The 14298-nt window shown below is 36.2% G+C and overlaps 1 protein-coding gene across 1 annotated transcript in view; it reads left to right on the top strand.

Moving 5' to 3' along the window:
* The window catches only part of MAP3K1 (mitogen-activated protein kinase kinase kinase 1), a 57912-nt gene that overhangs the window by 39573 nt on the left and 4041 nt on the right, over positions 1-14298 (top strand). The window contains exons 7-19 of the mRNA XM_051788270.1: positions 1823-1944; positions 2730-2811; positions 2945-3122; positions 3903-4193; positions 4637-4758; positions 5748-5839; positions 6036-6225; positions 6513-7785; positions 8682-8834; positions 10162-10324; positions 11811-11942; positions 12941-13083; positions 13558-13689. Coding sequence (XP_051644230.1) covers positions 1823-1944; positions 2730-2811; positions 2945-3122; positions 3903-4193; positions 4637-4758; positions 5748-5839; positions 6036-6225; positions 6513-7785; positions 8682-8834; positions 10162-10324; positions 11811-11942; positions 12941-13083; positions 13558-13689 — 3073 coding nt within the window. The remainder of the gene's footprint in view (positions 1-1822; positions 1945-2729; positions 2812-2944; positions 3123-3902; positions 4194-4636; positions 4759-5747; positions 5840-6035; positions 6226-6512; positions 7786-8681; positions 8835-10161; positions 10325-11810; positions 11943-12940; positions 13084-13557; positions 13690-14298) is intronic.

Below are 14298 nucleotides of genomic sequence, written 5' to 3'. Positions count from 1 at the left end.
GTGATTAAATTGTTTTAAGAGAACTCTTAAACTATTAGTTTGATAGTTTATATGATATTAAATAATGCCTTGTTTATGAATTTTAAATGGTTTTATTATTTGATTTTTTTTTTCCCCGTACTACTTCTACTTGAGTGCTTTTACGTGTTCTTTTCTGTGATTTTGAAAAGATAGTGGTTAATTATTTAAACAAGTAATTTGTGCTTGCATTAGTTAGTGGGTGAACTGAACATTATCTGGAGAGGTCAAACCACAGGAGGCAACCCAAACTGAGGCTTTTTTTTGTGTGAAGTGAAATATAACTGAAGGACTACCTCGATATGTTACTTTCTGATAAGCATATAATTAGATGAATATATTCAGACAGGTTTAAAATTCTGATATACAGACTGTGACCTTAATTTCACATCATATTTTACTTATTTTTCTAAATTGAATCACTGTAAATAAATGGCATAAACAAAGCTGTTAAATACATAACCTACTCTGGAACTACTTACCTGGCAAGCCAGTGCCTTTAAAGTAGATACCCTGTGTAGCAAATTTGTTTTCCTGTAGGATTGCAAACTTCACTGCATTTGTTAGCACTTTTTACAGGATGAAAGATTTTTCAGTTGTTTGTCAGTACACCTGGTGATTGGTTCCTTGCAATCCTGATTCAGTGAGATAAGCTGCCATTTTGTGCAAGTCTAATTTTGTATGGTATAAATATTGGGGAACACTGAGCATCAGATTCATTTGACATAAAACTTCACTCAGTCTTGAGTCACAGTTACTGTGACTTGGACTTATTTTTTGTTTACTGATAATTCTTCAAAAATAAGTTTCTCATTAATAGGTATATGTGCTATGGAAATTAATTTTTCACTGTTTTGGATTTTTTCAAGGAAAAAATAGACTAAACCATTTGCAAAGAAACAGAAGGGAATACAGGTGTATAGAAATTATGTATGTACAAGTTAGTTTTATTCTAAAAATATATTGCTGGTGAACAAATACAGAGTTCCTGCAAACCTTTAGCTGCACACCAACTATAACTTATATATTTGCTATGAATAATAAGAGTTTTGCACATTTAAACAATATTGCAAAAGGTTAAAATCTATGTTTTTCCCTGCATGTTAAGTTTGGAATAATTTTTCTGTTATGTCTCGTTATGTCCATTTAAATATTAAGGTGGGGGAAAATAAAATAGAAACAACATGTAAAACACAGAACATAGGCTTTTTTAAACATTTGCATGTGACGTGTAGGTATGTTAGTGTTCATGTGAATTTATTCCATCAGTTTCTGTTAGTGGCAGAAACTTCTTGAGTAGTTGTTGATTTTTTGAGTTTTACATATGTTTGTCAAACAGTATTTACAGTTTCCTGTAATGGATTAAAGAATATCTTGTACTCTGAAAGGAGTGTGATGGAAAAGGAAGTTGATAGCTTTCAAAGTGTAAAAATTTCTTAGTTTTTCAAAACCAGATGGTAGATTAAAAAGTGAAGGTTGGTTTGTTTAAAGAAGCCTTAGGGGAAAAAAAACATTAAGTGGCCAAAGCTGGGCCTTTCAATATCTAATTGGTATCTGACCTAGTTTGAAAAGATGTCATGCGTTTTGTGACTTTCCCTTTCATTTCAACAAAGTGTTGTCTGTACTCAGTGCTTCTCAAAATCTGGTTACTTACTTATTCAGACCAAGGTTTAGGAGAATGTTTCATGAATATAGTTATCTAGAAGTGACTGTTTCAAACTGCAAGCTAATCTTTTTCACTGCTGAAGCCTGTTCTGAATTTTGATATGCCACTTTTACAATAACAAATAACCTCTTTTTCTAGTACGAAGGATGAAGAAGAACAGATGTGCCCCATTTGTTTGTTAGGCATGCTGGATGAAGAGAGCCTAACTGTATGTGAAGAAGGCTGCAGGAACAAATTGCACCACCACTGCATGTCAATATGTATGTTATCATATTGGTTCTGTAAAGTTCTGGTGAATCTAAATATGCAGAAATATAACTTCGTGTGGTTTTGGGGTGTGGTTGGTTGGTTTTTATTAAAAAGCAGAAACGTTCTCTTAAGTGATAAATGTTAACTCTGTGAGAGTTTGTCATCATTCAGGTACTATTAATATGCTTTATTTCATCGCTTATTCACAAATCAAGTTTGTAATTCTCAAATGCTCTGAGAAAGAAGTCAATTGCAGGGCTAGGAATTTGAGCCCCCTTTACCTGAGTGAAAAGATTGTCCGATTAGAACAAGGTTAGGAACAAACTTTCAGCCTTCTGTGAGTTGTCATTAGCATGCATGAGAGTCATCTACTGTCAGCTAGGATTATATTGTGAATTATGAAGTATGTTTATATAATACATTAAAGTATATGAATATTTACAGTTTGCTTTAACAAATAAATTTGAAAAAGTATTTCCTGTGTTTGAGGTACAAAAGGAACTGCATTTCAGTTCATTTCAGTATTTATAATATTAATCGTAGTACTAAAGCATTTCTTCATGCAAATAAAAACGTTTAAATGCCCAGGCTGTTGCAAATGGCTCAGAAGTGTTTATTCTGAAACTAATGTGTAACAAATGTGGGTAGAGCCTTTCCCAAGTCTTCGTTCGCGAAGCCCAGCCATGATGATGATGATGATGAATGTTCTTCAGTAAAACTTAAAAGTAGTAATGCCATTTTCTGGCTTTATACACTGTAAAACTGAAGGACATATTATTCTGTTGCTGTGTTCCAGGGGCAGAAGAATGCAGAAGAAACAGAGAGCCACTCATCTGTCCTCTCTGTAGATCTAAATGGAGATCTCACGATTTCTATAGGTGAGGATTCAGTTGGTGTATAACAAAAACTATCTGTTTCTGGATCCTTCGTTGACGTTTCTAAGTATGCTGAGGTATTTACCTCAATAAATGTTTAATTTGTTAATCTGTGTTATTTGTTGTTGATTTGTAGTCATGAATTGCCAAGCCCTGTGGATTCCTCTCTTCTCCGTGTGGTTCAGCAACAATCTCAGCAGCAATCTACAGCTGGATCTCAGAGAAGAACCTATGACAGCAATTTTAACCTTACTCATTATGGGGTCCAGCAGATACCTTCTACATATAAAGATTTAGCTGAGCCATGGATTCAGGTAATTGTACTTTGTAAAAGAAGCTTCAAGTATAAAAACTGATTTTGAACTGTTTTGCTAGATTTGTCAGATCAAAGTTCAAAAATTTATTCTAAATCCTATCAGCTTTATGGTTGATTATTATTAGAAGGTTATATTTAACTAGCATCAGAAAAGAAGGTTTTACAGTCTTGTTTTAACTGAGGCTTCAGTTCTGAACCTAATCTCATGCCTCATGTCAAAGGTCCACGTAGTAAAATTTAGTATTCTTAACTCTGGTTTTGGTTGTGCAAGGTATCACATAAACACAGACCTGGCTTATGCAACACAACTCAGGTAAAAATAAGTGCCAAATGACCTAAATAACATCTAGAGTCTAGAGGTGGGTTCAGCTGAGCAGGGATTACACACTTAAAAATGGGAGGACTTGTATTTCCTACATTTCTGCTGTTATTTTGTCTGGTATAGCCAGACCTTGGTTTCAGGATTGTTTATATTGATGTCTAAAAACCAACTTTATACTGAATAATTAAAATTCAAAGTTGATGAAACCATCCACATAGTCATCCTTCTGCTTTTCTTAACAGTTTTTAGATAACCAGTGATTTACAATTTATGGTATTTCATTTCTATCACAGAATCTGTTTTTTAAGACACTCCACCTTCTGGCACATTTTTCCTTTCAGACTTGATGATTTTTCACTAGAAACATTTATTTCCTCTTTTTGATTGCTCTTCTTAGGTATTTAAGTTGCAGTAATTATTGTTTGACTCCTGTAATGTTGCTTTCTTCCTTGGCAGGTATTTGGGATGGAGCTGGTTGGCTGCTTGTTTTCCCGAAACTGGAATATACGAGAAATGGCACTTAGACGTCTTTCCCATGATGTTAGTGGTGCTCTGTTGCTGGCTAATGGTGAAAGCACTGGAAATTCTGGAAGCAGCAGTGGAAATAACACAAGTGCTGGAGCTCTGGGAGCAGCTAGTGGGTCATCTCAGGCCAGTATCTCAGGAGATGTGGTGGTGGAATCCTGCTGCAGTGTGCTGTCCATGGTCTGTGCTGACCCTGTCTACAAAGTGTATGTTGCTGCTTTAGTAAGTAGTTGTTTACTCGTATTTTAGTAATTTATTAGTTACTTCACTTTGAAGGGCGAGGGAAAGGGAGAAGATATATGAAGTCAGGCATCCCAGTAATTGTTGTTGAGCACCGCTGATGACTTAACTTTTAACAATCATTTGAAAGTGGGGCAGTGAAAATACTCATCATGAGTGAAAGGACATAACTTCACTGGCCAGATATAAGGAAGCAGTTGCTACAGTGCTAAGTACTGACAGTATGTCTTTCTAGTCTGAAAGAAGACCTGACTAGTTCTAGCAGTGAATATGTAGTAAGCTATATATCCTTTGAATATATTTTGAACACAGTTTATGTAAAACTTAATTTACAACTCTTCAAGGTTTACTTGCATCTCTTTAAAAAATAAAAATTATGTAGCTAATTTGATTTCATATGTATTGCTTTTTTTCCTTTCTCTTAGAAAACTTTAAGAGCCATGCTGGTGTACACTCCCTGTCATACTTTGGCAGAGAGGACTAAATTACAGCGACTTCTCAAGCCAGTTGTAGAGACAATATTAGTTAAATGTGCAGATGCCAACAGGTATGGTGTCTCATGAACTTTATTTTCAGTTGTTATTAAAACATCTTAAAACTTTGTTTATTGCTATTCAAGTGGAACTAGTTGGTGATAAAATAAAGTGTGTGGGATTATAATTACATCATGTTTTGTTTCTATAACTGCTGCCAGCAAACTTCTGGCTTGAAAGATGTAGGTTTTGAAGGCAACTGATTGTACTTTTCCAACACTTAAAATTTGAAATACTTTGCTTTCATAAGGCCTTTTTTTCCCCCCTTAAAATAAAGGAAGATATTAGGTGCAGTCATGAACCATTCCCTCCATCACAGTTGATATTGTTTTGGTCTAGTTCTCATGACCTCTTTAAACTGTCCTTACTTTCCCTATTTCAGCACAAGTTGTTGCATATCTGTGCCATGAAGTGTTAACCTGAATATAACACTTCTGGTTTTTAATTCAAAGTGTAATGTTAGGAGACAGCTATTTAGAGTAAATGCCCTTGGCTTGAGTCTTCCTGTCCTAGGCTACCCTATTTGTTCTGCCAGACCAACCATTTCTTCTCCTATACTGTAAACTAGATACAGAAGTCCACCAGCTTGAGTTTTGTTTCTCTAGTTTTAGTTTCTAAGCAGCATTTCCTCTGAAACTGCAGCTAGGGATGCCCCAGTAATAGTCTAGCAAGAGATTATCTAAAGTTAAAGTAATAATTGATATAGAACTGTTCTTATGTTGTTGTATTTCTGAATTTGGCCACTTTTTGCAAAAGGATGAGGTACAATTTGGGTTTCTGTTTGTGTATTAGTGATAAACATTACATTTTTGGAAGTATCCTTGTAAAAAGTGTCACAACTATTGGTAGCTTAAAGAATTACAGAAATTTACTGGAATAAAGTGATGTGAAGTCATTTTGCACACAATCCCTAGCTAGTGATTTTTGAAATATAATGAGTAGAATCTTTTTCCTTGAAAGCATTTGCTGAAAGAGTTCTTTTTTTGGTTTTAATTTCTCACAGTCGAACAAGTCAACTTTCAGTCTCAACGCTATTGGAGATGTGTAAAGGTCAAGCTGGCGAGCTGGCAGTTGGGAGAGAAATACTTAAATCTGGTAATAATAGCTCTTCATACAGAATTGAATTATAATTGCGAGCAAATACACTGGGATTTACCAAGTATCAGCATGGCAAAGAGAACAGTATTCCTCTAACAGTTTGGAAGGGTGATAGTTTGGGCACACAGTGTGTAATTCTGTAAGATACTGTTCTGATCTTTATTTAATCTTCATGTTATCCACTCTTTTATAGGATCCATTGGTATTGGAGGTGTTGATTATGTCTTAAATTGTATTCTTGGAACCCAAACCGAATCCAGCAACTGGCAAGCACTGCTGGGGCGACTTTGTCTCATAGACAGACTTCTCTTGGAATTTCCTGGTGAATTTTATCCCCACATTGTCTGTGGAGATGTTTTACAGGCTGATACTGTAGTAGACAGGTACTTATGTGACTGTTTGTTGTCAGCAATTTTATAAAAGAAGTATTTGTTCTAATTTCTGTAAACAAATAGCATATATTTATATGTGTAGTGTGCTTGATTTATGGAGTAAATGGCTGTCTTTTTTAAAACTTCTGATCTGTGAAGCAATGTGAAAGCACAGGTGCAGCAATAAATCTCCTTTCTACTTCAGAACTGACAGCTAAATACATTATCTTGAAACTACTTTTTTGGCACTAGTTAACTAGAGCATGCCAGTGTATAAAAGATCTCTTCTCTTTTTTTAGGTATAAGAAACTTCTCTCCCTCTTAACTTTCGCCTTGCAGTCAATTGACAATTCCCACTCAATGGTTGGCAAACTGTCACGAAGAGTATTTTTGAGTGCAGCAAGAATGGTGGCAAGAGTGCCCCATGTTTTTTTGAAGCTGTTAGAGATGTTGAGCGTGACAAGCTCAAGTCATTATGTCAGGATGCGTCGACGTCTGATGGCAATAGCAGATGAAATGGAAATTGCAGAAGCCATTCAGCTGGGCATGGAAGAAGTGCACTCTGGGGAATGTCGGCATGAAGACTTTTTGCAGCTGCCTGTACCAGATAACTCTCCAGAAGCTACAGAAAGTAATACTCCCAACAATACTGTCCAGTTATCAGGGAAAAGTGTGAAAGGTTTAAGTGATAAAAAACTGAGTGCCAGACCAGAGGACATTTCTGAAACTCTGGCTGGCCTTGCAATGGGACTTCCTGTTTCATCAGTAACCACTGAGCAACCAAAACCAGCCATTCAAACAAAAGGAAAACCCCATAGTCAGTGTTTGAACTCTTCTGCCTCCTCCAGTCATTCCCAGTCACTATTGCCAACGCTTCTGTCTCCTTCAAGCCCATCTGTACCAGCTGGCTCTGTAACAGATGTCTCTAAACTCAGACCTCAGGGATTTGTTCCCTGCAAAATCCCTTCACCTTCTCCTCAAACACAGCGGAAGCTTTCTCTCCAGTTTCAGAGAAACTGCTCTGAAAGTAAAGAATCTGAGAAACTTTCTCCAGTTTTTACGCAGGGCAGGCCATTGCCATCCAGTCATGTACACAGGCCAAAGCCATCACGACCCACCCCAAGTGATGTGAACAAGCAAGGAGAAACCTTAAAAAGCAGTATGACACTTGACCTGAATGACATTACACAGAGTGATGGCAATGGCAGCAGCAGTGCAGTTATACCAAGTGAAGAGACAGCGTTCACACCAGTAGATGAGAAGTGTCAGCTGGATGCTAACGCAGAGCTCAGTTCCAGCATCGAGGACCTGCTGGAAGCCTCCATGCCAACGAGTGATGGCACAGTTACATTCAAGTCTGAAGTTGCAGTTCTTTCTCCTGAGCGGGCAGAAAACGATGATACTTACAAAGATGACGTAAATCACAATCAAAAGTGCAAGGAAAAGATGGAAGCTGAAGAGGAAGAAGCTTTAGCTATTGCTATGGCAATGTCAGCATCTCAAGATGCCCTGCCAATAATTCCCCAACTACAGGTTGAAAATTGTGACGATATCATAATCATTCAGCAGGATGTAAGTATACCTGAGTCTCAGCTGGGGTTCACTGAAATTATAAAACAGTGCTATTATATTTCAAAAGTGATATAAGATGCTAATATATACTCAGTACCCTTTCCTAGGAGAATGAGTACAAACCATCTGCCAGTTGAGGGTGCTAACAAAATCCTCCCATGTTATTAACAAATTTAGAGAAGGTATTTGGAACAGAAACACCATGTCATGTACCAACATTTAAAGTGGCAAAGAAGTAAAATTGGGGAAACCAGGAAATGAGAACAAAGGTTTTAAGCAGGAGTAGAACTGTGCAGAGTCTTAATGTTGATTTACTTTGAAGGCAATTGTACAGAACCAAAGTAGCTTCTGAAGGCAGAGTGGGAAGAGATCTTGTTGTCAGCTTATCTTGAGAGAAGATGCAAGATACTTTAGAAGTCAGAAAAAAACCCCTATTTATTTGCAAATAGACAAAAGCACAAGAAATTAGAATAGAGAAAGGTGTATTACATGTGTGATCCTTTGTATAAGGTAAAAACATACGAAGCGTAAAACGGAAAGAATAAATTAAATAGAAAACAACATGATATTGGTTCTGTTTACTATAGGTGCAAGCTAAAACCTTAACTAGGTGTGGGACCAGAACAGAAAAGGAAGTCATGCTTCTACTTGTGTCCTTAAATCTTGCCTTTCACCTTCAGGTAATAACATATGTGTAGGAGCAGAGAGCCTCCTCTAAGTAGGAGTTAGAGAATACACTGGTGCTCTGATCTCAGCTGAAACATATAACATGCAGTACAAAGGAGTGTAAGGGAGAGGACAGTCATATAAGATGGGCTATTTTGTAGTGTTTTAGAATGTCTGCATTTTGGATGCATGCTAGTAAACTCAGAATTGATTTTGAATTTAATTTGCAGACACCAGAAACCCTACCTGGACATACCAAAGCAAAACACCATTACAGAGAAGATGCAGAATGGCTTAAAGGTCAGCAGATTGGTCTTGGAGCTTTCTCTTCCTGTTACCAAGCTCAAGATGTGGGAACAGGGACATTAATGGCTGTAAAACAGGTAAATACTTCAAATACTTCACTTTCTTGTGCTTGTTCTTCGGTGTTTTTTTGGAATACTGAATATAAAAAGCTCTCTGCTCTCTCTTGTGTTCCTTGCTCCTTCTGCTCCCTGTCATGTGTTCTCACATAATACATAATTGAAAGAAGTCCTTATGTGCATAGTATTAGCCTAATATATTTAATTTTTTTCAATTCCCTTTAAAATTAAAAGCAAAAAATGTCCTTTTTCATAGGCCCATTTTCTTTCACAGTTCCTCAAAATGCATTTTTACTTTTATCAAGATGATGACTTGGTAACTGAGTTAAGAATGGAGCCCAGATCTCTTGATTCCAAATTAATGCCGTATTTGCAAGATAGCTGTTTAGTATCCCCTTACTTGACAACAATATTTTTCCTACAGTTTATAAGGAGGAAATATAGTTTAATGCTTGTTTCCTCTGATTCAACTTTGTTAACTAACTAAAGCCAACTTGGAGGCAAGTATTTTTAATATTTAATTTAATAGATACAGAAGGGTGGCTGAGAAGAGGCCCAAATGCACATGCTTCACTCAAGATTTTTGAAGGTTTTAGATGTGACTAAATTGTTCACACTTAATGATGCCCTAGGTCTGAATCAGTGGTAACAACATAGAGGGAATTTTAGTCCCAATATTTTCTTATCAATTCTAGAATGCACTTATACCTGTAGAATTGATTAAATGTTTTGTAATTGCTCAGGGAAAGAATATCAGCTATTCATCTTATGAAACTCTTTTGCTTGTGAAAAAGTAGGACTGTCCATATAGTCCTTGAAGCTCCTCTTGGAGAGATGATGATTATGGTGATGCCTGGGGGAAATTCTCTGCAGCATACCATTATTTCATATTTAATATGGATCAGAGCTGAGGTTGGCTCCAGTTCCATTATAGGAGTTCTGATCTGTCATGTTCCCCCCTCAGTTGAATTTCTGGGATAAGAGCTTGTTATGAAATATTTACCATTTAACTAGTAAAATTTTACAAATAGCACTGTCAGAATCCCATTTCAGGCCTTATCTTTCTTTCTTTTCCTCAACATCTGGAAAGCAGGGGTTTTGTCCTAGTTTGGGCAGAGAGATGTTTTCCCACTCTGTACTGGAAGAGATTCTTGTTATTTCCCTAGAAGATCACTCTTAATTTTCCGTGACTGTCTCACATGGAGATATGTTCTCAGCTGAAGGGGTTTGAGATAAAGAACACTTGCAGATGGTGAAAACCATCCATTCTTGTTGCTGTACTGAAGGGGGATTACAGGAGGACTGGTAGATAAGTTAGGTTAAGTCTAAATATCATATTTCAAAACAGGTGACGTACGTCAGGAACACATCATCTGAGCAGGAAGAGGTAGTTGAAGCACTGAGAGAGGAAATAAGGATGATGAGTCACCTGAACCACCCTAACATTATTCGAATGTTGGGTGCTACATGTGAGAAGAGCAACTATAACCTCTTTATTGAATGGATGGCAGGTAAGCAACTAATGAAAATACCATTTGAGTCTTGAAATATTTCACGTTGTATTTTGCATCACTTCAGTTTGTGAATTTTTATTTTCATTGCTATTAGTAACTAGTATGAAGGTCTACATGCAGGACAGTTGAAGTGGTCGTAGCAATATTCTTATTGGTGCATCTTTTTATGATTTGGAATTTTCCATACCTAATCTGTCATACAGTTAAAGCAGTTGGAAACCTTGAAGAAAGATTCTATTACTTTTCCTTCAGTTTCTGAGTCTAAATGAGAAGTTACAAACTTTGATTTATTTCCAGCTGAAGTGCCTGTCCCTCAAACCATTTCATTTTCAGTGTACCTGTGTAGCTTCAAGTTATTACTAAAAATAACTTGGCTAGAAAGTTTGGAATACCTGTCACTTGCTTTTGTCCCAAGCATTATCATAAAAATTGTGTCAAGTGACATGTAAAGGCATTTAAGAACTTAAAGTAAATTTCCAACAATAGCTAATAAGCAGGATGCTTTGGGAAAAACTTAATCATATCTCAAATAATTAACTGGTAATTTAGTAAAAAAATTTTAAGTCTTTTCATAATTGTATAGAGCAGGGACAAGAAAATCTATGTCTTTTTTTAAAGAAGTAGTTTTAATAATTTTATGAATGGAATGTTGTTGCCATCCAGTTAACAAGACTAGATTTGGTGTTTTATACATCCTTATTTCTTGTAAAAGAAGGCATTGCACCTTAACTTGCATTCATTGGGAGAAACAACTTAGCAATACAAGAGTGGTAACAAGCAAGCCCAAGTATGTGTTATCACAAGAAGTAGTGCAGGAAGTATTTTCCAAAAATTAAGAGTGTTTAACTTCTTAATTAACTTTTTTTTTTTAAATATTATTTAGATAATGAAATGTCAGGAATTGTGCTTACCTCATTCCAGCCCAAGTTACGTTAGCATACTTTGAGAGGCACAATGTAAATCCAAAATATGAGAATCTAGAGACCGATTTTTGGAAAATAGGGGGAGGATACTGCTTTTCCTTGCCTGTCTGCTTAGTTCTTTGTAGTAGTGCTTGTATGGTAACAAAGGTAAATTAAGATCTTCAGAGGGAGTGCTTACTGGAGGCTGTGCATATCTATTGCCCCAAGAAAAGCTTGTTCTGCTGCTCACACATTAATGTGAAGTGTGGATAAAATGCAGGCCTTTTTATCAGCAAAAGTACTTTGTACACTAGGGATTTGTACATTCTTTTAAGGAAGTATAAAATTATTAGGAAGCATGAGGATTTGTGTCTTTAATGTGTACGATTCCATGTAGAAAGTAATTAAGGGACAAAGTATATTACTTTTTGCCAATGAAACTCTTAATTTTTAGGGGGTAGGGAGGGAAAAATTAGTTATAAATTAGAAATACTAAACCAAGTTCCAATTTTAGGAGGCAGTGTTGCATTCTAGTAATAGAAAGTCCAAGTGTTGATAGAATGTACTGTTTTATCTTTTAGGGGGTTCAGTTGCTCATTTGTTAAGTAAATACGGAGCCTTCAAGGAATCGGTAATTATTAACTACACAGAACAACTGTTACGTGGCCTTTCTTACCTCCATGAGAATCAGATAATCCATAGAGATGTTAAAGGTGAGAATCATTGAGAATGTCTCTTAACAGGGAATATTCATAAAGCAACATCTGTTTTGGCCTGAGACCTGTTGCTTCTCTTGCTTCTGATGGGATTGTCTGGTCATTCTTAAGAACCTTTAATTACTGAAATTAATCAAAATGTTACTGAAATGAATCAAGATGTTCACAGCATGCTTAGGGATATTTGCTACCCCTGCTGACAGTTTGGAAAACTTGTTTTTCTTAATTGATTAAAATAAGATATGAAGTTGCCACATAGTTTTAGAGACTGCCGCTTAAATTAATGTAAATGTTTACAGTGAAATGATAATAAAATCTGTGAACAAGCCAAGATAAAGAGACGAGTTTTCTAATTATAGGAATATTATGATGAGTTTTCTTCCTTCATCCTAATTGAATATAAATACAGTTGTACCTTGAGAAAAATGTGGACTTCACTGGGAAGTACCAGTCTTAATCAACTTGTCCCTTTAATGTTACTATAGCTGTCCATGAAGTGGAGATACCTCTGTATAAGTAGCAATGTATCAATGGCAAATACTTGCCTTTACTAATTCTTCTTAAAATAGTAAAGCTTTCAATTGCCCTGTAATTCTCTTCAAAGCAACTCAGAGTTGCTTGATAATGAAATAAGTTTAAATTTCATGAGGAGCTGCAGGCAAGTAAAATCTCCAGGGTTTTAGGTCACCATTTTCTTGCATTATTCCATCTCCAGGCGTTGTTCCAGAATCCTGTGTTTGCCCTAGTTTGAAAGTTTGATTACTTCTGTTAATCTCTCAAGTGGCCTCAAGCTGTGTGCAGTATCATTCAGGCATAACAGAAAAGTGACATTATTAGACCTTGTTCTTGATTTTTAAACTTCCTTGATAGTGGGGTGGGGAATATTAACCTGGTTATAATTTTGAAATGGAGGGAGGAAAAGCGTCGACTGTCTGTTCATCCTTTTGCCTTTAATAGAAAGCCAACTAGCAGTATTTTTATTGTGCTGTTGACAGGTGCCAATTTGCTAATTGACAGCACAGGTCATAGATTAAGAATTGCTGATTTTGGAGCTGCAGCCAGGTTGGCATCAAAAGGAACTGGTGCTGGGGAATTTCAGGGACAGTTGTTGGGAACTATTGCATTTATGGCACCGGAGGTAAGAAACTAGCTTTAGAAGTTATTTCAAAAAGTTTGTTTGAACTCTTTAAGCTGATTCATATGGCTAAATAACAGAAAATTGCTGTATATGCTTCAAATGTGTCTTAAATGCCTTGGTTCTAAAGATTTGGAATGATTCCAATATAGCAATCATGACTGCTGTCAAGGTTGTTGTAGGTAGTTTGCTACAAGATAAACCCATCACGAGTGTTGTTACTAAAGCCCAAATGGCCATTTGTTCAAAAGCTGTTGTAAGATACTTTGTTTTGCCACTTGATGAGGCATTTTATTTACTAGATCTCTAGACCTGTATAAATCTTAAGGCATTTACATCACTGATAACTTTTTCATCCTGGAATGTTAATCAGTATACGCTTGGTTGATGATTTTTTTGGGTTTTGCTTCTAAATTATTTAAGAGTTAAGAGACTTTGAAGCATATAATCTGATTTTTTGTCTGCCTTTACGTTCAGGTTCTGAGAGGTCAGCAATATGGTAGAAGCTGTGATGTGTGGAGCGTTGGCTGTGTTGTTATAGAAATGGCTTGTGCTAAACCTCCTTGGAATGCAGAGAAACACTCCAATCATCTTGCTCTGATATTTAAGGTGAGGGTATTTTGTTACTGCCATTATTCTACAACAGACAACAAATTGTACACAGCAACATGAATTTTAGAAAAGTATACAAGTATCAGCAGTCGTTGCAATAGCTCTTTTTTTATACTGGATCTGTTAGTACAAAACAATACTGGTACCAACATAACCCTACTTGCTTGTTTAAAAATAGATACCAACACAATAATATGCCGAGACATGGAATTGTAGAAAAGTTTATATTAGAAGGGACCTTAAAGATCTTCTAGTTCTGCCTTTCCTTCTGCCATGTGCAGGGACACCTTCCACTAGGCCAAGTTGCTCAAAAAGGTCAGTTCTAAGATATAAATACATAGTGTAACAGGCTAAAAAAAGAAAAATCAAGAACAGAGTTGATCTTTACTCTAGGCAGCAAATTGGGATTTTAACGTTTTCTTACAATCCTGTAAAATACAGGACCAAAAGGAGGTTTTGTACCATTTAAGTGTGTATTCATATTTCATAGTGGGGAGAATATTTTGGTAAAAACCTACTGTTCCAAGTTCAGATTTTGCTGAAAGATATTTACCATTATGCCATGCTATACATGATTATTGCCCCTTCCTTTTCTCAGTCATCCAT

The sequence above is a fragment of the Manacus candei genome, unplaced genomic scaffold (assembly GCF_025592945.1).
Source record: "Manacus candei isolate 608988 ecotype Guabito, Panama unplaced genomic scaffold, ASM2559294v1 h1tg000024l, whole genome shotgun sequence".
NCBI classification, from domain to species: Eukaryota; Metazoa; Chordata; class Aves; order Passeriformes; family Pipridae; genus Manacus; species Manacus candei.
The sequence above is the reverse complement of the archived record's forward strand: the minus strand, read 5'-3'. Positions and strand labels throughout refer to the sequence as shown.